The sequence below is a fragment of the Lontra canadensis genome, unplaced genomic scaffold (genome assembly GCF_010015895.1).
Source record: "Lontra canadensis isolate GAN:19392208 unplaced genomic scaffold, GSC_riverotter_1.0 scaffold3, whole genome shotgun sequence".
In the NCBI taxonomy this organism is placed as follows: domain Eukaryota; kingdom Metazoa; phylum Chordata; class Mammalia; order Carnivora; family Mustelidae; genus Lontra; species Lontra canadensis.
The window spans coordinates 23,333,501-23,358,365 of NW_022630997.1; the positions used below are offsets into that span (position 1 = coordinate 23,333,501).

At 47.7% G+C, this 24,865-nt stretch overlaps 1 protein-coding gene across 4 annotated transcripts in view; it reads left to right on the plus strand.

The window, feature by feature from the left end:
• Positions 1-24,371, plus strand: part of MYOF (myoferlin) — a 156,272-nt gene extending 131,901 nt beyond the window's left edge. For all 4 annotated transcript variants that reach the window (XM_032836238.1, XM_032836258.1, XM_032836249.1 and 1 more), the window contains 15 exons: positions 462-560; positions 2,066-2,191; positions 4,032-4,187; positions 4,638-4,729; positions 8,144-8,314; positions 8,860-9,008; positions 11,076-11,215; positions 12,226-12,314; positions 12,404-12,499; positions 15,882-16,023; positions 18,436-18,535; positions 19,657-19,847; positions 21,666-21,775; positions 22,150-22,297; positions 23,809-24,371. In XM_032836238.1, the coding sequence (XP_032692129.1) occupies positions 462-560; positions 2,066-2,191; positions 4,032-4,187; positions 4,638-4,729; positions 8,144-8,314; positions 8,860-9,008; positions 11,076-11,215; positions 12,226-12,314; positions 12,404-12,499; positions 15,882-16,023; positions 18,436-18,535; positions 19,657-19,847; positions 21,666-21,775; positions 22,150-22,297; positions 23,809-23,847 (1,848 nt within the window). In that variant the 3' untranslated portion in view covers positions 23,848-24,371. The remainder of the gene's footprint in view (positions 1-461; positions 561-2,065; positions 2,192-4,031; positions 4,188-4,637; positions 4,730-8,143; positions 8,315-8,859; positions 9,009-11,075; positions 11,216-12,225; positions 12,315-12,403; positions 12,500-15,881; positions 16,024-18,435; positions 18,536-19,656; positions 19,848-21,665; positions 21,776-22,149; positions 22,298-23,808) is intronic.
• The last annotated feature ends 494 nt before the right edge of the window (positions 24,372-24,865 follow it).

Below are 24,865 nucleotides of genomic sequence, written 5' to 3' on the forward strand. Positions count from 1 at the left end.
TTATATTGTAAAGGATGGGACTTGAATTAGAACCAGTTTTTCCACGGCTCAGCTTAGCTTTGTTTTATAATGCACCGCTGGCTAAAAAGAAATGAAATAGTAGAAAACATATGGGAGTTTTGTTTGTATATTTAATATCAAGTCAACAGGATGAAAAACTAAAATCAGACTAATGAGTAGGTTGTATCTGTAGCATGTAAGCAAAAACATCTAGGATCGCTGTGGGCATTAGAGCCAAACACATTTCACTGGCCGCCGACAATGGTCATTTCCCCTGCAGCTTCTGGGTGGAAGAATCCCGAATCCTGAATCCATGGTACATGTCAGTAAAAGTCCTATACTGTCCTCTGTGTCAGGTTCAGAAGTACTGATTTCTCTTAACCTATTACATGTGGGTTTTCCTTGATTGCAAATCCATGTCAACACTAAAGATTTTTCCATTTCGATGTGTCTTTCATTAGGAGGAAGAAATCGTTGACTGGTGGAGTAAATTTTATGCTTCCACAGGAGAACATGAAAAATGTGGACAATATATTCAAAAAGGCTATTCCAGACTCAAGGTACCTGGGCCTATACTGCCGTGGTGAGGGATTGGCATCCATGAAAACTGACCAAAAGGTCCAGTGGAGGGACTGATGAGGAAGGGCCAGGAGCCCCTCTTGTGATGGGCTATGGCTTTGCCAGGAGCCTGAGGACAGCTGTTGATTTGTGGTTATGTGACTGCCACTTTGGGGCCTGGGGGCAACTGATAGAGGGCTGGGAATTGACACCACTGATGAGGCCAACAATGATCCAGTTCGACCCAGGGAATCCCAGAAGTCATGCTCTTGCAGAACAGCATGAAATGCCAACATGCTTTATTCTGTCCACCAATCAGGGATCCATTTCACTAGCTGAAAAGTTGATTCTGTTACATGGGTGTAACGTTCCATCACAACCGTGGGTGCATGTGTCCAGGAAGAAGGCGAACTGTTGAGCTAGGCAGACCTGGCTACCCGTGATCTCCTGGGTTAGTGTTTGGAGTTTCCAATTCCTCATTCCGGTTTTTAATCTGTAATTCGCTTAACTAGAAGCAAATGCTAACGTTTTCAGAATACTGCATGGGAGAAAAGATCTTTAAAATGAGAAATATCTAGCCATTAAAATGATTTTCCCCATCAAAGTAGAAAAACCCCACATGGTTCCATGTTGTCATCATAACATCTCAGTGCAGCTTAAGAAATACCAGCACGTAAAGAACCACTAATTTAGAAAAATGATCAAGCTGGTGGAGTAGATGAATCCGAAATCCACCCTCGCTCCCTCCTGCCTTCCTTCCCTCCTTCCCATTCTTGTTCTTCCTCTTCTTCTGGTTTTTTTATGGAGGTAAAATTTATGTACAATAAACAACTCCATTCCGTGGGTTGTGATAATGGTATACACCTCTGTGAACCACCCCCCTGAAACAAGGCAGAGAACACTTCCGTCACCACAGAGAACTCCTGGGCACCCCCTTCCAGCCAATCATCCACCACTTCCCGTCCCTCTGCGAGGCCACTGATCTGCTTTCCTCACCATGGATTGCTTTCGCCTATTTTTATACTCTGTAGAAATGGGCTCATGCGGTGTGGCTTTTTGTGTGTGTTTGGCTTTTTGTGTGTGTTTGGCTTTTCTAGCCCAACCCTGTCATTCTGAGATCCATCCCGCCATCCTAGGCACCAGCTGCTTGTCCCTCCTTATTGCCTAGCGCTGGTTCACTGTGTGGGTACGCCGCCCTGTGGGTCCCCGTTCTCCTGACAGGGAAGTCGCTTCAGACCTCCTCCTGCCATGTGGACACGTTTCCATTTTTCCTGGGTCAGTCCTTAGGGATGCGGTCTCTGCATCATGGAAGAGCTGGCTGCTGAGCTCGAGAAGAAAGTGCCAGATGTCTTCCCCAAGTGATTGTAGCTTTCTGCCCTCCTGCCGGCCACAAGAGGGTCCCGGCGGCCCCAGCCCCTGCCCAGGCCCACTTGGTACTGTCAGGCTTTCGATTCTCGACGCCACCTGTATTCCAGTGAGAAGTTAAGACTCTGTGGACATTTTTCAGGTATACGACTGTGAACTAGAGGATGTAACAGAATTTGAGGGCCTGACAGACTTCTCAGATACTTTCAAGCTGTACCGAGGCAAATCAGATGAAAATGAAGACCCTTCTGTGGTAGGAGAGTTTAAGGTGAGTAAGATGTGGGGTGTCGTGCTGTTTCAAATCCACCTTTGGTTTCTTTATAGAACTGGGATAAAGGATGACCAGCCTCTGGGGCAGGGACATGTCCTCTGACGTCTGAAGGAAGCTGGAAGCTGATGACAAGGAAAAGGGTCACAGGACCCTGGGATAGAACTCTCCAGGCCATTCTCCGTACCTTCCTTTCACCCCGCCCACGCTGTTGAAGCCTGGGTCCTTTAGATCTGGCATCTCCAAGCCCTTGTCTCCCCATCCTCTCCCCACTGCCTCCTCCCAGGCTTTCTGTGGGCGCCCTGCCACAGCTTCTCATCTGATGGTCCTTGCCACCTTTCCGTCCTGCTCCAGTCCCTGCCCCACGCAGCCCAATGTGACTGTGTTTCTAGACTACCAAAAGATGTTGGGCTTCCATGGCTCAAGTCTCAACTCCTTCCTCAGACAGAGCTGGCCTTTCCCAAGCCACTTGGCTCCCTGGCCGCCTGGCCCTGCCACTCAGGACCTCTCCCCAGCCCCGGGCACAACTGTCCTCTCAGCTGGGAGCCTTGGGACAGCCTCTTCCTCTTTGTGGTCTAACAAACTCCTACTCTCCCCTTTCACAGCCAGCTCAGGTGTCACCTTCTTTGTGAAGTGTCCCCTAGTCGCTTCCGGTGGAGTGACTCACTGCTGCCGTGGGCTCCCACAGGTCTGGCGTCAGTCACCATTAAAGCACCTTTCACAGGCCAGGTATCGGCTTTTGTGACTGTCCCTCCCTCCGACTGCAAGGGGCAAGTCCCAGACAGCTGTGCTGCTACTTCTAATCCTTCCCAAGAGCAGACGTTGCTAATCCATCGGAACATTCTACCCTACCCCCCCCATCCACGTCCCTGTCCCCATATTTGTCCCTGCGGCGTCCCAGCAAGCAATCCAAGAAGGCCTGAGAGGCAAGCCTATTTCACATTCCTGTGCCAGGCTGGGTTTCCTGAGTTCACGTTTGGGTCCCCAGGACCTGGCACAGAGCATAGTAAGTGCTCACTTCAGACTGCTTTGTGGAACGAGTGGAACTGGAGCCAAGACCCACAGGGTCTGAATCCAACTGGACTGCTCTCTCTTGTGCTTAAGAGCAGGCTTCACGGATAAGGGTTATGGCCTGTCAAGCTGGCCTGCCAGCTCACTCATTCCAAAAACCTTTCTTGCACCCCGGTGACCTATCCAGCCCTATGTTGGGTTTTAGAGTGATGAACAAGACATAGTTCCTACCCTCAGGAAGCTCCCGGGCTTGAATGTAGACAGTAAAAGACAAGTACAGGGCGGGGGTCAGGGCTACAGCAGGGGTGAGTGTGGGTTGGAAGAGCCAGTGTAGGAGACAGTCCGGGAGATTTCCTGGAAGAGGTGATACTTTTTAGATAAGACCTGAGGATGAACAGGAGCTTGCCTGGGGGCTGGAGGGCTTACAGGGGTGATGCCAGAAAAGGGAAATCATCCTTTGTACTTGACTGGGTTTAAAAAATAATCACTTTTATTCCTATCTTCAAAGTATATGCAGTTTCCCACCACACTGACCCAACTCTTGCCTAGGTGTGCTCCTGGTCTCCCTGCTTGGCCCTGCCCTTCTCCCCTGTGATCAGTTCAGTACTTTATCACCATTTTACATTCCCCACTGGAATGAGGCAAAGTGTAATCGGCATCGTTTCTTTCCGAAAAGGCAGCGTTCGCCACCAACCCCAGGGGCTGGCCCAGAGCGTGCACAGTGTGGAGGGCAGGAGCCCTCTGCCCAGGCCGCCACAGCCCTTGGGAGGACATCTGTGTGTCTCTTTCTTCGGGCCCTTGTGAGGACGTCTGTGTGTCTCTTTCTTAGGGCTCCTTCAGAATCTACCCCCTCTCGGATGACCCCAGCGTGCCGGCCCCTCCCAGGCAGTTTCGGGAATTACCTGACAGCGTCCCACAGGAATGCACGGTTAGGATTTACATTGTTCGAGGCTTACAACTCCAGCCCCAGGACAACAATGGTCTGGTAAGAGTTTGGGTGTGGGGCCTTCTCCTGTAGCAAGATAATTACAGTCATCAGCCACAATAATTGTCATGTTCTTTCTTTTGGGGCGTCTGTTATCTCACTAGGGGGAAAGATACTCTATCCAAACAAGGTATTGAGGAGGATTGTCCCAGCGGGGATTTATCCCAGAGCTTGAAGGGGCTTTGGATCCTCTGGTTCATGCTTCTCATTTTACAGATGCGACCTGGAGGAGATTTGCTGGGTCGCTCCCCGCTGCCACCGCCTCTTTACCCCACACCACTTCTCTGCAGGTGGCTGGCTGTGTGCCGCTCACACCTCAGCCGTGTGCCCCAGCCACCAGCTTTCCCTCAGGGTGGGAGGGGTGTGGAGGCTCCCCTGAGTCGGCCCCAGAAACTGCCTTGAACCTATACCCCTTGGTGACACACCTTACCTTCTGTTTTGTCCCTGCAGTGTGACCCTTATATAAAAATAACACTGGGCAAAAAGGTAATCGAAGATCGAGACCACTACATCCCCAACACCCTCAACCCGGTTTTCGGCAGGTAACGAACTTTTCTAAACGTTTTCCTGTCGTTCATTTTTCATGGCTTATGTGGTAAGGATGTGACCTGGGCCGAGCTCTGTTCTAGGACCTGAAACTGTGACTACAAACTAGACGAACCTTCTGGGCAGCAGAGCAGGTGGTAAATGTGTGAGCACAGACATGTGAGTGAGAAGTGCCAGGAAGACAGTAAAGCCGAGTCGTGAGCCGGGCCGCTCTGAGCCCAGGAGGCTGAGGGGGCAAGGGGCCCGGGAGTGGGCAGCACAAGGTCCAGAAGTCCAATAAGTTTGTGAGTTCTAGACAAGGAGGGCAGGCAGCATGACTTACCTGTAGCAACGTGCTGGTTCTCCCTCCCTGAATCCAGACCGGGCTCTGTCCTCTGGGACATTTTGATCCAGTGAATGAATTAATGAGCTCCGCTAGCAGAACTGAGGAAGGGGCAGAAAGTCATGGGGTCAGAATGCCCCTCTGTCTCCTGTTCCTGAAAACTCTTGAAAAAGCTCTGGTTTCTTCATCTTGAGACTTGTTTCTGGGCTGTGACACTGATCTTCTCCAGGGAAGGAGCCTCTTCTCCAGGGGGTGGCAAAGCCACAGCACCTCTAAAAGGGACCCAAATTCTTCAGCTGTCAGCTGCATCCACATTTAACAGTAGCTCATATTTGCCGAGCTTTCCCTGGGTGCATGCCCTCTGCTGAGCCACTGATATGAAACCTCTCAGAAGTGTCACAACTCTGAAGTGCTCTTGTTCATCCCCGATTGACAACAGAAGAAACTGAGGCACAGAGTGAACCAATGCCGCGTGTGTTTGGCTGGTAAAAGGCAGAGTTGGGATTCGAACCCAGGCCATCTGACCACGGTGGCCATGTGGTATCCACACTAGGGCTCTGTGGCTACCACCATCTCATTTTCCCGTCCGTTTGCAGCCTCGCCGCAGGGCAGGGCCGAGGCCAGCAGCCCCCCGTCACAGGGGAGGGAAGCACGTGCCAGCGCTCTGTCGACAGAGCTGGTATGTGCTAGAGCCAAGGACAAATCACATGGCAAAACCTTCACATGAAGCCATCACAATGTTTCATATTCATGGCAGAGCCATTCCATAAATGTTCATTGTACAAAATATTGGTGAAAACAGTGTTATTTTCCCAGAACCTTGCCAAGTGGGAGAATACTTTGTTCTTGTTTGATGTGTGGCCTGTATTTTCATTTCTGGCTTATCTTGCCCATCCTCTCCTTTTCTACTCATGTTCGTTGGTTTGTGTCCTTCTGCTTTCTCTCCTGTGTGCATGTGTGTATGTGTGCGCGCACATGAACACACACACACGAAGTCTTTGTCACTCAGAGCCTCTCAGGTTCACACATGCTATTCTCCCTCACACACAGTCACACCGTGTGACACACACACACACGGCCTCACGCTCACTCAGCTCCTGGGCACACTCAGTACTAACCTGTACACACACACACACACACACACACACACACACCTCTGCTGCACACCCCAAAGCTGCAGGCCGGGGCCAGGGAATGGAAGTAATCCTCTGGCACGGCAATATGATCATTTTCCTTTTCTTCCGCTGATCCAGCCCTGAGGTCTAGACAGGAAAAGGCACGCAGGGCAGGAAGGAGGGCTCCATGTGAGGGAGGCAGGGAAGCAGGGAAAAGCCAGCTTTTACGGGAGAAAGGCAGCCGTGTCTGAATTGCACGTCTCAGAGGAGCCAGGCACAGGCTTAATTAAGTGGCAGGAAGTCTTGCAAGGAGGCACCCGGGGAGGAAGTGATGCTGTCAGGCTCTGCGCGGCCAGCCCGTGCCTGCTGTATAGGCAGATTCGCCTTCCCCGAGGCGATGCTGGCTCTGTAGCCCCTTGGACAGCTCTTGGTCGTTGGCCCCAATCTTACGGGGGTGACTTTCTTCTCAGCAGAGACCCTCAGGGATTCTGAGGAATTCAGAAAGCAATCTTTCCTACATGCTCAGCCGTCGTTCAGCATGTTCCCACCCCACCGTAGTGACATCCAGATCGAGTTCAGCAGAATGTATGTCTTCTACAGAATGTTAATTGGTGTTCCAGGAAAAGAAGTACTCCTTCATCAAACTGGGACACCTGGGTTAAAAAAGATAGTAACTGCAGGACTTCTCAGAGACTTTAGTTTGACTGGAGACACTCCAAAAGAACTGGTTTTCAACCATATTTGATGAAAGAATTCTTTTTCTCGAGGGACACATGTTTTATCTCCCTTGGAATCCAGTTCTAAAAATGTGATATTATGGGGCACGTGTGGATTCAGGGCTTCATGTGTGGTCACGATTCATGTGCCTTTTCTCATGTGGCTGCCTGCCTCCTGCAGGCCCCTGCCTGGCTGCAGCCATCTAGAGAAGGCGCTGAGATTTATCCAGGAGACATCCTGGAAGCCTTCCTCCTGGCTGCAATGGCACACACCCTTCTGTTCAAATGGATTAACATTCCTGGCTTTGGGGGCAGGAACCAGTCCACACACCCCTGTGCAAGGAGAAGGGAGAGGCCTCTGACAGCTTTCCTACAACCAAATTTATTGAGCACATACTGTAGGCCTCATACCTATGTGGATGGTGCAAATATAGAACCAAACCTCGCCCATCCAGAGCTTGGGCCATTCCTCTTTCTCATCCTTTCAGAACCTACAGCAGGCTGCACACCTGCCCCCGGGAGGGCTCTATATCTTTGTCTCAGATGCATTTGCATTTTAGTATGGAATCTACAGAAAAGCATATGGCGGACCAGAGGGCCTGAGTGGAGGCACCGCCTTCTTGGCACCTTGCCCTTCACACCTTGTTGGTGCAGACCCCTCACCCCCCCCACCCTGTTGCTCTCGCAGGGGTCAGGGATGTTCTTGGGGTGGTGGTCTCTCTTGGGGCAGAGGGATAGCAGGGGCACCGAAGAGGGCACCGTAAATCAGGGTGCTGTGTCTCACCGATCTCCCTGCTGGGCAGCGATGCCTGGGTGCCCCAGTTAATAGGCATGTGATGATAATGTTAGTGATACTCTAGTGAGTAACTAATATTATCATAGTGACTGGGCTTTCAGTGATGCAGCCATGCCAGAGGCTTTCTAAACGGTCCTTCACTCGACCCTTACACCAACACGGGAGGGTAGGTATCCTGTCACTATTTTACAGACGAGAAAACCGGACACAGGGAGGTGACCTAACTGGCCTGTGGTCCCACAGCTAGTAAGCAGCACGGCTGGGATTCAAACATAGGTATTTAGAGCCATGCTCTTCCGCAGTACCGCCGGCCACTGCCCCCACCTGGCTGTCCCAGTCACCACAGTTCTCCTCCAGCAGCCGCAGCTGCCACCTGGGGATTCTTTGCACAAAGCCCTGGGGTTTTTTGGAGAGGCCTGCATAGAATTGTGGAGATGCTAACTTTGCATTTGTTTATTTAGAATGTACGAACTGTGCTGCTACTTACCTCAAGAAAAAGATCTGAAAATCTCTGTCTATGATTATGACACCTTTACCCGTGATGAAAAGGTGGGAGAAACCATCATTGATCTGGAAAACCGATTCCTCTCCCGGTTTGGGTCCCACTGCGGCATACCTGAGCAGTACTGTGTGTAAGTTGCCTGGGCCACAAATGTAGATCGTTTGCTCCATCGACATCAGTACGTGGGGAAGCCTTGGTTCTCTACACAGTGCCTGTCTTCACTGAACCACTGCTCCTCTGAGTGTTTTTAATAACGGGATGATCTGCGGGAGAACAGGGCCATAGCATTGCCGTGCCCTCCCCCGACCCCTGATCAGTTTTATGGTGTCCGTCTTGCCCCCTAAGTACTGTTTGGCATCTTCGCACAGTGTCTAATGAGCTACAGCTTGAAATAATATGTTTATGAGCTTGTCTGTTGTGATTACTGTAAGCAAGCCCCTCATTTTTATGGAGGAGGAAATTGCGGGGAGCGGGGAAAGGATCCATTGGCTGAGGCCAAAGTAACTGTGGACTTGGGGTCTGAAATAGATTTCTAGACAAGAGTCAGAGGGTAGAGCACATTCCCTGCTCCCTCGTTATGTGGGCACGCCTGTGAGTACTGGGAGTATGTGCGTATGAAGCCAAGAAGGACCTGTGTGCCCCGCAGTAACTCTGGGTGTGGAATGTTCTTTACAGTTCTGGCGTAAACACCTGGCGAGATCAGTTGAGACCAACACAGTTGCTTCAAAATGTAGCCAGATACAAAGGCTTCCCACCACCCATCCTTTCCGAAGATGGAAGCAGAATCAGATATGGAGGGCGGGACTACAGTTTGGATGAATTTGGTAAGTACATAACCATAGCCCAGCAAGCTGGTTACAAAGTGTAATAGCCCATCTCTTTGGGGTGGGGGGAGGGGCAGAGCAGTGCCCTAGTTATAACCACAGGAGACTCTGCACACATGACTATCTAACAAAAGCCCCATTATAGCCGAGCTCTGCTGTCTTGTCAAGTGTCAAAGTATACACATTTTCTTGTCTGTCTTATGTTTCACTTGACCTTTTTAGGTCATAGCCATTCGAGCTTTGAACACAAAGTTCTAGTAATTAACTATGTAATGCATAATTAGTTCATAATTTAGCTCAAAAGTGCTCAGTAGTGAGAGCCTTTCTCTCCCAGGCTTAGTCCATCGTTCTTACAGCCCTTCTCTGAGAAGGCCCAGGGATTGGGGGGTGGGGGTGGTTTGAAGAATCTTCTGAGTTCACATCTGGCCCACGTCTGAGCTTGGGGTCTTGCTCTTTCTCCAGCAATAATTTATAATACAATCTCTCCTGACACATGGCCAGCTAGCTGCACTACAACAAAGCTTGAAATAAGCTTAACAGCGTAAGAGCTGCGGTGTTACTCAGTGTTGCGTAGGGAGGGGGGCTTCCCAGAGCGGGCGGCCATGGGGCTTGCCTTGGAGGGCGTGCAGGATCTCCAGGGAGGGCTGAATACAGACCCCTGGGAGTACAGTTGCTTTCCCGATCCTCAGCTCTTTATTCTCGACACAGCAAGAAACTATGTTTTGTCCTTCCCTTCCATTTGAGGAGGACTTAGTACCAGGGATGATGAGCTGCTTAGGAGATGTTGATGTTGCAGTCAACATGAGAACTTGCAAAAGGGACTGGGAATTAACTGGCAAGCCACGTGGCTTCATAGTTAAGAGCGCCCCCAAATAACGCCCCCAAAACTGTCTCAGTCACAAGGCTCATTCCAGTTACTCTTGTTACCTAACAAATCACCCCAAAACTTAGCGGCTGAAAAACACCCATTTCATTTTGCTCAGTTTTGCAGGTCAGGAATGGAGGAAGGGCTCACTGGGCACTTCTCACCTGAGTGGGCCGTGTGGTTCGTTGCTATCAGACGTTGGGGGCTGGGGGGGCTGCAGTCATCCCAAGACTTGACGAAGCTGGGTGTTGAGGATGGCCTGTATGCAGGGCCGGCAGCTGCTGCTGGCTCTTGGCTGGGGCTAACAATCAGAATATCCCCTCAGGCCCTTCCAGAAGGGCAGTCTCCAGATACTCATGCTCCGAATGTGGCAGGTGGCTTCCCTTAGAGGACCAAGCAGAAGCTATGCGGACTTGCCTGCCTTGCCTGAGAAGTCACACGGCATTCTTCCTCCACACTTGAGTGCTCAGATAGGTCTCCAGATTCAAAGGAAGAGGACAGAGACTCCACCTCTCCATGGGAGAAGTGTCCGAGAATTCAAGGGCTGATTTTAAAATGTCACAGTAATGCTAGCCTCTATAACAACTAAACATCCACATGTCAGTGGCTTAAAACAGTAGTTTATTTCTCTGAAATTCACTCGGGATTCCAATAGGCAGCAGTGCGTCACAGACCCAGGCCCTTCCGTCTTGCGGCTTTGCTCTTCAACTCAGGCACCTGAAGGTGCTGTTCCTTCTGTATCCAAAAGGGAACAGCACCTAGAATATCTTTCATGAGAGGGTTTATGTGCCAGGTCTGGAAGTGATACATGTGTCACTTCTGTGTTACTTTCGAGCCCGACTAGATCATGTGTCCACACCTAACTGCAAGGGAGGCTGGGAAACAGAATCCGGCTGGGAAACAGAATCTGGCTGCGAGCCTCTGCCAGAAAAGTAAACAGAGGCTGCTCTCATGGACACATTCTAGTGTGTTCTGGCCCCTTTGCTATTGGCAGCCCCCAAGTCAGCCGTGAGCCTGGTTGGAGCAGGGCCCATAGTCAAGAGCTGTTTCTGTCCATGAGTCCTTCACAGATCCAAGTTCGCACACTAGCCCTGCTTGCCCACTTCGCCCTTCTGGGATGAAGGGTTGCACGCCCCTCCAGGCAATCTGGTTGAATGGTTTGCAGATGCCCATCCCCGTGTCAATGCCATTTTCCATTCCAGAAGCCAACAAAATCCTGCACCAGCACCTCGGGGCCCCTGACGAGCGTCTTGCCCTTCATATCCTCAGGACTCAGGGACTGGTCCCTGAGCATGTGGAAACCAGGACTTTGCACAGCACCTTCCAGCCCAACATCTCCCAGGTAAGAGCGTTCTCCCTGTGAAAACCCATCGTGCACATCCCAAACACCGTGGCAGGAGCTGACCCACATGTGCCTCTTCTCTTTCAGACACTTTTAGATAGACAAGAAATAGAAAGGCAACTCAGATTAGCTTTATTCCAAAGGGGAATTATTGTAAGAATTTCCAGGTAATTCACTAAATCCAGGCAGGAGGGTGACTATGGCTCAGAACAACCTTGGACCAGGATCTCTCCCCTCTCTTGTCTGTTTCTCTCTCTCATTCTGTCTGTCTGTGCTCTTCCTGTGGTCACCTTTCTATGCATCAGAATGTGATAGAGCATTTGTAAGGTTTTTATGTCACAGTGTAGCCCCATCTACTTCCAGATACCTTGGCCCAACTGTCCACGGCGTGGGGAAGCACTGTGCTTGGCCCCACTTGGGTGAGGTGGTACTGAGACCTCAGAGCCAGGGAGGAAGCTGGGCCATAGTGCGCCAGGTGGCTCATCACAGGGGCCACGTGGATAGTGAGGGGGGAGGGTCTTGCCATTGTTTGGGTCTTTCCTTTGAAAGTGCCATGCTGTAAGTCTTTCTTTTATAAATTAAATAGCATTTTACATTATTTTGATTTCCTGTCTGGAGGTGAGTGGAGAAACCCTTCATTGTCATAAAACCAGGACTGATAATAAGTAGGCAATGGGATAGAGTTCTGAGTGAAGGTCCAAGTTTCAAGTCATTATAAGAGGGTGCATGTGTGTGTGTTGGGGGTTGTGTTAGCAATGGGACATTCAGACGAGGATAGAGGTGGGCACACGCGGCCGTCAGAGACTCCTGGTGAGAGTGGGAAGTGGGTGGCGTAAAGGACAGTGAAGACAGATGATTTAGCTTGGTTTGTTCCTCTGCTCTCCTTTGTCATTTTCCATATGGATAGGACATAGGCAGGCCTGAAGAAACAGTTTCACCTAGAAAATCTGAAAGAAAGTTATAGTCTCTGCTACTCATAATACAACTTTTTTCATTTTTGAACGATTCAGGGGAAACTTCAGATGTGGGTAGATGTTTTCCCTAAGAGTTTGGGACCGCCAGGCCCTCCTTTCAACATCACCCCCAGGAAAGCCAAAAAGTAAGTAGTCTTGAGAGCCTGCTACATTGGACTGGGGCCTTGGTGCAAGACCAGAGAAAAAAAGCACCTTCAAAACATGCTCTTTGCAGATACTACCTGCGCGTGATCATCTGGAATACCAAGGACGTTCTCTTGGACGAGAAGAGCATCACAGGGGAGGAAATGAGTGACATCTATGTCAAAGGGTAAGGTTAGATGCTCACTTGCCATTGACAGAACAGGAATGGGCAGCAGCATTATTCAAGGTATCCTCTCTAGGATCCTTGGTCAGAGGAAGCTGTTTCTTTCATGCCGTCTGCTTAGGGAGCTCTAGCGACATACAGAGAAATCTGTATGGATCTTGTTTATAAGCAGACGTATCAAATGACTATTAGCACCGATACATATTTCTACATCTCTTGTAAAGTGGGTTCAGTTTATTATCAGTCCTGTTATTTCTTTTTAGTCATGCAGTTCATTTTATTCCTTTATGATACCTTGAATAACTAGCCCTAGAAACACAAGGAAGGCTTTTTAATATTTCAGTTTCTGTATATTTTACTACCAGCAGCTAATGTCCATGGAAAAGAGGAAACATGAGCATATTTAAAAAAAAAAAAAAAAAAAAAAACTTTGATTCCACCATTTATGGAACGCCTGCATCCCACATGTGAAGCATCAGAGCTGTTCATCATCCTCTTATTTGTATCATTGATTACCAGTAATCGATGTTGGTGTTAGTTTCACGTTCTGTCCCCAGAATGGCATAGCGATGAAAATGCCGGTCTCTGGAGCCACACTACCTGGGTTGAAATCCTGGTAACTTTCCCTACCAGGTGGGCCAGTGAGCTCGCAGTTTCCCATCTGCAGATAGTAACTGCTACTCTGGGATATTCAGAATATTGAGTAACTCAAAGCATTTGGGGCAGTGCCTGGCAGACAGTAAACACTATTTGTATCAGGGTTCTCTAGGGAGACAACGAGTAGAGTGTGTGTGTGTGTAGAGGGAGAGCGAGAGAGCAAGAGAGAGAGAGTGTATTTTAAGGATTTGGTGCACATGATTCTGGAGGCTGAGAAGTCCCTGGTTCTGCCCTCCGGAACCTGGAGGCTCAGGAAAGTGAGAGGTGTAGTGGAGGCTGACTCCTCCTTCCTCTGCCTTTGGTTCTAGTCAGGCCTTCAACAGATTGGATGAGGCCCACCCACACTGGGGAGGGCAGTCTACTTCACGTGGTCCACCAGTTCAGATTCTAATTTCATCTAGAAGCAACCTCACAGACATACTCAGAATAATGTGTCATCTGGGCAGCCTATGGCCAGTCACACTAACACCGAACATGAACTATCCCACTGTGTATGTGTTAGCTAGTAGGATTACTATTCCAGAGACCAACTTTGGTTCTTTGATATGTAAAAGATAAGATTTGTTGAAATGTAATATATTCATAAAGTGATAACAAAGTTTCACTTTTGATCCCAAGTGGCCTTCAATCAAAACTTTGTTGAAGACAAAATTACTATCATTTGGGTTCACTGTAAACAGGGAATGTTTCATCAAGTTCTTCATTATTCTTTCTCATTTCAGGATCTTATTACCATTCCCCAAGGAAAATGAATCCTAGTTAATTATATATATGCAAATTTATTTGAGTGTCATAAGCATTATTATTATTTTTTTTTTTCAAATCAGAGTAACTCAAGGAATACTGGACTGAGAGAAAACTCTAATTAAAGAATAAAAGCACAACCTAAAGTACCGTGTCCTGTTTGGAATTAAAACCTAAATGCTGTATGTGAAAAGATGAATCACGCATCAGTAGTATCCCTAGCACCACCACGTGCTGATACACACCATGTATTCCTAACCCTAATACGCACGGTGCTTACCGTCTGCCATAGGGTAATGGGCAGCTAGGACACTTCACGTGTGGGAGGTATACAAAGTTTTACATGTGCATACGCAAATACAGAAAGTTAATTCGTCTTAATGTGAAAAGATTGATATTTAGAATTAAGTAAAAAAGATTCAGGAGAAGAAGAGAGGGAAGAGCTTCATGGGGTGAGCGGTCTGGGGAAGGAGGATGGTGGCTCTTTGGGGATCTTGTCAAAGAGGTGAAGTCACCAAGGTCCTACCCAAAGAGTGTAAACTCTCTTCCTCGAGTTAATTTAAAAGGTTAAAAGTGAATAGATGAATCTTTCAACTAAGCTAGCTAATTAGTTAATTAACTAGCAAGGACAACTATTGTAGTTAATTGGTATTAATACCACTATTAACAATAGGATCTAATGGTAGCATGTGACTTTCTGGTACTCTCTATGGTCCCTTGAGGCAGAAGAATAGCCTGGACTTTGGAGTCAGACCAACCAGGGCTTCAGAATTCTTAATACTTAATTCTGTCCATTAATGGCTGTGTGCCCTTGTGGAAGTTATTCTGTCTGGACCTCCGTTTCCACCTCTGTAAAATGGAGCAAGTTATATAGTTGTTGGGAAGAATAAAACAAGGCATGCTGAGTATGGCAGATGATCAGTAACACAGCCAGGGATTTTGCCCTTTCCATTCTGGCCCTTCTAAGCCACAGTCTTCCATTCTGTCCTCATGTTAACGAGGGGAAGGGAGCGCATATTGTTAACTTCATCTACAGGTGGGAGAGGAAGCCCAGAATGGTAAGTGGCAGAGTGTGTTCATAGCCAGGCCTGCCTCCTACTGAGAATCTCTTTCTGGTGGTGGTGGGTGGGCGGGGGGGGGTTGGGGGTCCAGGTATCAGTCTTTTTTAAAAACTCCACCACAGTTGGTTGCAGCGGGATTCTCATGCTCTCTGCCCAGTCTAAAATCAAACAATCTCCTAGTTCCCAAACAGAACCCTTCCCAATAGTAGGCAGATGTGACATCAGCCACTTCCCCCACACGTTCGGCTTTTTCATTCATTCCTTCAACAGGCCTCCTACCTGCCAGGCACAAGCCACAAGAAACTTTTCAAATGTCAAAAGTTAAGATGTTAAATTGTTTATGGAAATGAATTTCCATTGATACGCACATGGAAATAACAGCTTACATCTCCCTTGCTAGTCTCATTAATGTGATCATAGTGAATTTAAGAATAACAAAAAAAAGGAAGTCGTAGGATGACTTGAGTCATGCCTGTTTTGTTTGCTTAAGTAAAACATGGAAGAGGAAATGCTAGATTTTTGAACTAACTCATATTCATTAAGCCTATCAGCAGTGATGACAGCCACTGATGAGTTATAGGTAGGAAGACTAGCATCGTAGCCAGCAAGCTTCAGCGTTCCCAGAATAGAAGCTAAGTTGTTGATATTTTCCAGAAAATGTCACCTTATCCCTGCTAACTGAAGTCTAAAGGGTTTCCTCCTTTGGCTTTAGAGGAATTATATTTTATTTGGCTACAGCCTGTGTTGGATGCAACAGAGCACCCCCCTTCATAAATCACCCCCAGCTCCCTACATAACTGGAGCCTGCCCAAGAAAAGTGCATTAATTCTCCTGCCCTTCACTCCCCTAATCACTGTACAATTTTGCGGCTAGATTACTTGTCAATCACATGAAGCTAAAGTCTGTTTGCTTCTGCTTTTCAGCTGGATTCCTGGCAATGAAGAAAACAAACAGAAAACAGATGTCCATTACAGGTCCTTGGATGGTGAAGGGAATTTTAACTGGAGATTTGTTTTCCCATTTGACTACCTCCCAGCGGAACAACTCTGTATCGTTGCTAAAAAAGTGAGTTCTGATCTATGCCCAGGGGAAGTGGGTGTCATGGGTCTGCCTTAAAAGATATGGGAAAAGTAGGAGCTGCCAGCACCTCCAAGGTCATGAGCCCGGCTCCCCCTTGAGGAGATGAGGAATCTGAGACCCACAGACGTGCAGATACTTGCCTAGGGTCACAAAGCTAAGACAGCTCTTTGTGCAATTCAGAAGGATCAGAAACACAACCGCCCCTGCCTAACAGGTGGGCAGCAGGGTAAAGGACCGAGTAAACGGTTGACCTGAGGATCCTGTGTTCATATATGCAAATACCCGAGTGTTTTTATGTCACAGGGAGACTGATTTCTTCCCATAAGCAGCACTGTTTGACTCATTAACCAAATAGAGGCAAGATATTTAGGTGAAATTTCCCTTTCACCTCCTTTATTAAACCTCAGCATCTCCTTTACCTCCTTCAGAAGCACTTTCATCAAGGGTCAAGGCTCTCATGGTCTTAATTAGTAAGACTCTAGTTACAGAACTCGACTGAAATTGGCTAATACAAAAAAAAAGTGATTTATTGGTTCACATTACTAAGAAGTCCAGGGTTGGCAGGTTTAAGATTGAACTGTCGTCTTTAGGAATTGCTCTCATTTTCTCCACCCCTCTCTCTGCCCTCTCCCATGGACCTCATTCCCTGGTGAGGCAAGATGGCTGCCCGCAGCCCAGCCCACCTCTTGCCCTCCCAGCATCCTCAGCAGAAATAGAAGAACCAACCCCCAGTGGTGCCAACCAGAGTTCTGGAATTGGGCCTCTGTGTCTCTCTCTGTTTGGGGTCACATTCCCATTCCGGAACCAACCAACGTGGCCTGGGGATGCAGTGCTAGGACTGGCCAAGCTCTAGAGTTCGAAACAGAGTCAGTTCTTCCCAAAGTGCATAGGAGGAGAGTCCCCAGGGAAAATCTGATGCTTTTTCCCCCAAAGGGGGGGGCCTGAATCTCAGCAGACAATAATGAGAGATGCCTTTTATAGATCCTCTATCCCATTCCTGCTCCCCACATTCTGTAAACCTTTCCTAGCTATGCCTGCTCACCTCCTCTCCCTAGACCTCATCAGAATTCACCGCGCCTTATATCCCACCTAGCTAGACCCTACCCTCTGCTGGCGCTACTCAGTGCTGCTGGTGTAGGGAGCGCTTTTCCGAGCCAAGTGAGATAAATGCCTTCAAAGGGCACTTTCTAGAACACAGAGGCCCAACCTGATGTCAAATCACGCACACTTCCAGATGGTGAGGCAGACCGGCAAGAAGGGGACGGCCTTTCCTATCTACTCACATTTAGTGTTGGATGTCTCAGTGCCCTGTGTGCCACCGCAGGAGCGTGACCCCACACGGGACAGTCAATGAGGCCAACCAACACCAGAATGGGCTACCTAGTCCCTCAGAGCCAACATTTCTGGGATGTCATCTGAAAAACAAGAAACAAAGCACCTGGGTGGCTCTGTTGGTTAAACATCTGACTCAATTTTGGCTCAGGTCATGATCTCGGGGTGGTGAAATCGAGCCCCAAGTCAGGCTTGCTCTGGGCATGGAGCCTGCTTGGATTCTCTCTCCCCCTCCTCCAAAAAAAAAAAAGAAAGAAAAACAAGAAACAACCCAACCATCCTTCTTTGAATTCATGAAACACTGGGGGAATCCCATTCTGCTGGGGCCTGAGGCATGCAGGAGTAATTAGGCTGTGGAGGTGTTACTCTGTTTGGCTAATATTGTTCAGAGGCAGAGACCAGAGGTGAGAACTTGTGGAGGACCTTACCCAGTCCTCCCTCCACCTAACTTCAGAATGAGGAATCGGTGGGTCTGGGCTGGCCAGAGCATGTAAAACACAGCAATATTTTCAAAAGCCAAAAATATAAGGACATTTTAAATGTGTGATAAGAGTGAAAGCTGATCCCCAGTCTCCTCACCCCCATGTGAAAGGAGTGTACTCAAACATGGAGGGGGTATAGAAGGTCACTGAGCAAATGTGACACCCCAGCAGGTGTTAGTGTGGGTGGGCTGGCCTAGAACAGCTTGGCTTTGGGAGGTTAGTCTGAGCTGGCCCTAGTGGTCCGGGGTGGGGGACCCACAGATATAACTCTCCAAACCACAGGAGTGGCAGCAGGGAGTCACACTGATAGGAACATGGCAGGCCGGAAACCTTCTGTTTAGGAGTTGCCTGGGACAACCTTTTTGTCACCCAGCTGGTGGCCTTGAGATTTCCTGGGCAGCCTGGCTACCCTCCATGTCATGGGCTGGAGGGTTGAGGGAAAGGGGGAGGGGTTGTTAGAGGGGGGTTGTGGAAGATATCGAAGGCCCCGTGCCCTGATGCTAGGGTTTCAAGGGACCCGAGGGTAAGGTTTCAGAGTCCAGTAATCCGTGTCACTTGGTTTTTCTTTCTCTTGTCATTTTAGGAGCATTTCTGGAGTATTGACCATACCGAATTCCGGGTCCCACCCAGACTCATCATTCAGATATGGGATAATGACAAGTTTTCTCTGGATGACTATTTGGGTAGGGCTTACATTTGGATACTTTTCTCTAAGAAATTTTACTCGGAATTAGTAAAATCAATTAAAATCTGAGTCCGTGATTTAAATCACCAGTACCGTGGGTAATTAAGGGTTGGGCTACACTCACTGCCCCCATGTCCTCTGGGCAGTGTGGCCTGCCTGCTCACTGTCTCAAGCCCTCTGAAAACTGCACAGTGAACGTCACTCTTTTCAGCAGGCCCCATCTGCATTTAAGGGCCCCCAAGGAGGCTCTTACACCAGTTCCTGTCTTGCCTTGAACACTCAAAGTCTATATCCACAAGGGAATGCCTCAGCCTTGACTCCACAGCCAGACTACCCATGCTGCCTCCTCAGCACATCAGAATTGGCTTCCTCCTCCTCCTCCTCTGCGCTGCTCTCAATCCCCTAATGTCACCAGACCTTGTTCTTTCCCCGGAGTCCATCCTCCTCGGTGGTCGAAGGCACTTATTAAACACTCCCCACCTTGGGCCCTTCCCTTTCTTGGTACGCATGACCCAAGACCACCACAATAACATAATGCTCTTCTGAATTCCCCTCTCCCAGGCCCTAGGTCTGCCTCATTGGCCTGCTCTGTTTTTCCCTCCCACTCTTTAAATGCAGGCCTTCCCTAGAGTTCCCTGGCTCTCCCCCACACCCCCTCATCAGTCTCCTGCCCTCCTCAGTTGAAGGTAAAAAAGTTTCATTGTTCACCTCTCAGCAAGATTTGACTCCTAAATGAGCACAGGTAGCCAGAGCGCCCACAGTACCTCTGTTCAGGGTAGCTTGAGACTGCTCTGAGCACATTCCAAATCTGCCTTTGGCAGACGTCTAATCTATAGATGTTTAATTCTTTTGAGCTTGTAGAAGAGCTCTGTTCATATTTGTATCTTTGAGAAATAAACCACATCACCCTCTGAGACGCAGAGCAGTGGACAGACATTTCTTCTACCACTTTCCATCCTATCCAGAAGGAATTTTAAATGTCTACCAGGATCCCTTTCTCTAACTTACCAATCACCTGCTCGAAATCACTGTCTGCCTCTCCCCTGACAAGAACATTCTGTTCACTTGTGAACAATGGCTGATCCATTGAAGCTTATTTGGGTCTGTCTCCTTGGCTAGGTTTCCTGGAACTTGACTTGCATCGTACCATCATTCCAGCAAAATCATCAGAGAAGTGCAGTTTGGACATGATTCCAGACCTCAAAGCCATGAACCCCCTGAAGGCAAAAACCGCCTCTCTATTTGAGCAGAAGTCCATGAAAGGCTGGTGGCCGTGCTATGCAGATAAAGATGGCTCCCGTGTGATGGCGGTAGGACAGTTTCCCAGTTCAGGTCATTCATTCCTTTTGTCATTTAGGCTCTGCCCTCTCTCGGCTGATGCCAGATAACGAAGTGTTAAATCGGAGAGACCTTAAGTTACAGGAATGGTTTGTACTGGGATCACAGGGGAAGGTGGCGGGTGCCGTGAGCATTTGTGTGGGTTTGTATGGAAGGTGGAGAGATTGGAATGGTGGAAAAGCTGGGAGCCCAGGCGCTACATGGTATTTCCTGAGGACCCTCCGTCACCGGGAAGGCTGAGTTACCCTGAGCTTTTGGTACAATTCAGTACAGAAAAAAGGAACTTCAAATTCTTCCTGTTGAAAACAATAAATTTAAGAAGGTGGAGGAAGCAGGGAGCCCTGACATCCACTGGACACTGGACACAAAGGCCAAAACTTATAAGCAAGTTGAGAGAACTCCCAGGTAGACTGTGCTAGAGAAGCAGAAGCTCAGGTCGCCATGCCAGGTCAGAAAAGAGGACCTCATTCATCATGTACTGTTGCTACTGCTAAAAGCTAACATCCTAGAGCACTCATTAGGAGCCCGGCAACATGCTAAGTGCCTCACATTTGTAATCATGGTTTTGAAAACAACTTTGAGGTATAATTTACACAGAATAAACTGCATCTACTTAAAGTGCACAATTCCATGAGTTTTGACTGATACACTCCTGAGACCACCACCAGAACCAAGATCCAGAACATTCCCATTGCTCCAGAAGTTTCTTTGTGCCCCTTGCAGTCTACTCTTCTCTCCACTCCTGACCCAGGAAACCATTTATCTGTTTTCTACCACTACAGAGTAGTTATACATAATCTCATTTAGTTGTACTGACAATTCCAGAAAGGAGACATTATCTCCAGTTTGTAGATTCAAGAAACAGGCTGGGGTAGAACATTAAAAAATACTTCAACTGAAGCATACTTAACATATAAACTTTTTACTTAAAAAATAAAACTACTACTGAACTAGGTAAAATAAAAAACCAACCCCCAAAACAGACTGGGAGAGATATAGCAATTTGCCACTGTCAGACTCCTCACTTTGTCGGACTCGTCAGCAGAGGACGTCCTCTGGCTCCACCACTAAGGCAGCTGTCAGGGGTGGGGTCCTCAGACTGTTGGTGACCTAGTGGGCATTCCGGGGTCCAGAAAGCCTGTGACAAGCCTGGCCATAAAAGTGGGCAACTTTTAGACCTCTTTGGGCCTCAGCATCCTCAAGTACACATGAGGGTCATCACAGTACCTGGTTTATAGGGTTGCTTTGAGCGTCACATGGGATTATCCACGTAGAAGCCTTAAACGGTGTCCAGTGTGTCACTTAGGAACCTGTATGAACACAGAGGCAGCATTCATTCGTTCATTCATATATTCAGCTTAGTACATCGAGTACCCACGGAGTGCCCTCCCCGCTCCGTACAGCAGGGCGAGCATGGTTAAGCAGGAAGTATGGAGCTGCATGTTGTCATTAGCAGGATTTAGGTTAATCTTTTCCAAATAAAGTTACAAAGGATGGTGCGTGAGAAGGCAAAGAGATGGATATGAGAAAGTTAGAGGACGGGGTACAGAGAGTGAAAAGTAGGGAGCAGAGGGAGGGAAAGCAATTTGTCCTCTCAGTTTCCCACATGGGGTTGCTTCAGAAACACATGGAAGAGGAAATGCGATGAAATCTCTTGAGGAAAATTTAGGGCAATCTAAGGATTGTTTTACAAGAATAAAAATCATTGCTCAGGGAATACTCCTTGGGTTGAAATGAAAATATTTGTGAAACGTGATGTCATGTGTTTAACCTGTTCTGCTTTACTGAAGGGGAAAGTGGAGATGACGTTGGAAATCCTCAATGAGAAGGAGGCGGACGAGAGGCCAGCCGGGAAGGGACGTGATGAACCCAACATGAACCCCAAGCTGGACCCACCAAAGTGAGAGGCCCTCTTTGTTCTCCATGATGTCTGATCCCCAAACACCTGCAGTCTGAAAGCCCCCCCTTCCAATACGCTTAATGGAATGGATTCAGTGTTGTCTTAATTTTGCACTTAATGGGGGTGGGGGGCAGGAGGTGGAGAGCTTGGGGATCTAGCTTCATTTTAACTTCTCCCTTTTCCCACAAACCAAAGTCCAGAGTATCTTCCGCATCTTAGGGGGCCATAAAATGTTAAAAAATCTTTCTCAGCCAACTGAGGGGAATAATGTCTTTTCTTGACTTTATCAATGTTATTAAGTGTTCTTCAAACTGTGTTAGGTTCTGAAGTAGAATACCAAGTTGGGTGGGTAAAACCATTTCTTTGCAATGCAGCCGACCAGAAACCTCCTTCCTCTGGTTCACCAACCCGTGTAAGACCATGAAGTTCATCGTGTGGCGCCGCTTTAAGTGGGTCATCATCGGCCTGCTGATCCTGCTCATCCTGCTGCTCTTCGTGGCCGTGCTCCTGTACTCCCTACCGGTAAGGCCCTCAGCCTCGTGAACTACGGTCGGCTGTCCAGCTGTTCAGTAGACTGACCTACTTAGCAGTTGCAGCGTTGCAGTCCTTCAGCCTGTGGGAAATTTAGTGATGTGTGTTGTGATGGAAATGGCATTCTTAGGGTGTCACAGATTACAGGCAGAACTTCCTCGTTTGGGGGAAAAAAAAATTGGTTTCAGGAATTCTAGGAGAAATCCCTCAGACTTTTAGCAATGTGGGCCAGGACAATAGCCAGCATTTCTGACCAATCTCCCTGCCTTCACACTTTCTTGTCCCAAACCATCCTGCAAGCTAACTCCTTACCCTAGCATCCACAGATCCCCAAATCTGGGCTCAGTATAGGTCTACATTAACCCTGAACATCACCCAAACTAGCTAGTCCCCCAGATCCCCACAGGGATCGCCCTTAACTGCCAGGATGCCTTTGCTAATGCTGTTGCCTTGCCCATGTTGTGTCTATCAAAACTTTGTTCTTTACGGCCTGCATCACATACTCTCCCTCTTAAATTTTCCTCAGTCACCTCAGTCATAAATGCGAGTCTAGATGGGAGGTTTGCTGGTGTGTCCAGAACTCATACCTTCATTCTTTCATTCAGGGGATTTATTGAGCATCTACTACGCACTAGGAATTGGGATGTTGAGATGACTGAGGCATGATTTCTTACCCACAAGCAGTTCATGGCCTAGGGACAACAGACATATGAATAAGTAAATTATTATGAAAGCCAAGCTTTTATAGAGATAGGAACAGGTGAGCATAGGATCCTATGGCTGAGGATGGTTTTCACCAAGGAGGTAAAGCCCATTTTGCCAAGCAGAGAAAGGACACTCCAGGCACTTAAAGACTTCCTTCGACCCGTATCGGTAATAGAACAGCTGTTTTTGTTAGGGTAACAGAGTCACAACCACAACTGCAGAGATGTAAGTTCTCTTTGTCCCCAGTATCATACTTTGTTGATGCCCACGCACACTGGCTTCTACTTGCCAGTAGTCTGACCAAGACCTCGGTCTTGACCATTTAAATAACAGTAATCTCTTCTTACTGATTTAGATTCTTTTGATTTAAACCAGTGGTTCTCTGGGTGGCTCAGTGGGTTAAAGCTTCTGCCTTCGGCTCAGGTCATGATCCTGGGGTCCGGGGAGCCTGCTTCCTCCTCTCTCTCTGCCTGCCTCTCTGCCTCCTTGTGATCTCTGTCAAATAAATAAATAAATATTAAAAAAAAAAAAAAACAAAAAACAGTGGTTCTCAACTGGGGGCAGTTTTGCACTCAGAAGGATGGGTGGCAATGTCTGGAGACATTTGGTTTGGCACGCTGGGGGCTGCAGCTGACAGGGGGCAGGTAGAGGCCAAGAATGCTGCACACACCACAGTGCACGGGCCAGTCCCCGATGACAAAAAGTCACGTGGTTCTAGATGTCAGTAGTGCCTAGGCTGAGAATCCCTAACTTAAATATTCATTTTTTTTTTAACATTCTTTCTGTTTTCTTTTTAGAATTATTTGTCAATGAAGATTGTGAGACCAAATGCATAGTGAAAGCAAGCTTCTTTTCAAGTCATCCAGCAATGAGGGAATCCTGTCTCCATTTATGGACCAAAATCAAGAGTGATTTTGTTTGCATCTAACACGGATCCCAGCAAGAGGCTTGTCAGGTCCCTTCACCAAGGCCGGGAGTTCCTGGAGGGTCCAGGTCCTCAAAAGTCAGGCCAACAAGCAACATTTTTATTTTGTTCTCTATCTTTGAAGTATTAAGTTTTAACCATATTTTTCAGGATATTTTTCAAGGTGGCTGGTTCCATTTAAAAAGCATCTTTTTTATGAGTCTGTAATTTTATAATTCAATTTTTAGAAATTGCCGAAATCAAATTAGACAATTTCTGCATCTTAACTTCATATACTTCTTATTTGTAATCAACAAAAAAGACTGTGCATTATAAAATAAAATAGTCATTCTTATTTATGCCTGCAACTATTTTTAAGATATTTTATATGGATGAATGTCATGAGACTCTATTCAATCTCTGTGATGAACCCAAATAAAAACCTCTCACCTTTGACACATAGCCGTTCATTGTAGCTGTGCGCTGAGCGGGAAGGAGGCAGTTCCCCGTCCTCTGGGTCTCCGAGATGGAATGCCACAGCGTACCACTAGGCCATACAGCTTTCATGTGTGCTGCCAAATCTTAGCCAGTGGGCCATACTGAAGAAATACAATAAATAATAAAAGCTAATGCTTATTAAAAGTACTTTTATTCTATGCACAGCATTGTTTTAAATGCGTTATGTGTATTAACTCATTTAATCCTCAAGATAATCCTATAAAGGGAGGTAACATCAACCCCATTTTACAGTTGGAGAAATGAAGGCACAAAGGTGAAGTAATTTGCATAAGACCACACGACCAATAAACGGTAGAAGCTGGAATTTGAACCCAGGCCGTCTGGGTTCTTTCCTTCTTCTCTTTACCACCACACTATGCCACCGGTGGGAAGACTGTCAAGAGGGGCATGGAGCTGAATGGTCAAGTAAAGAATGACAGTAGCAACCAGTA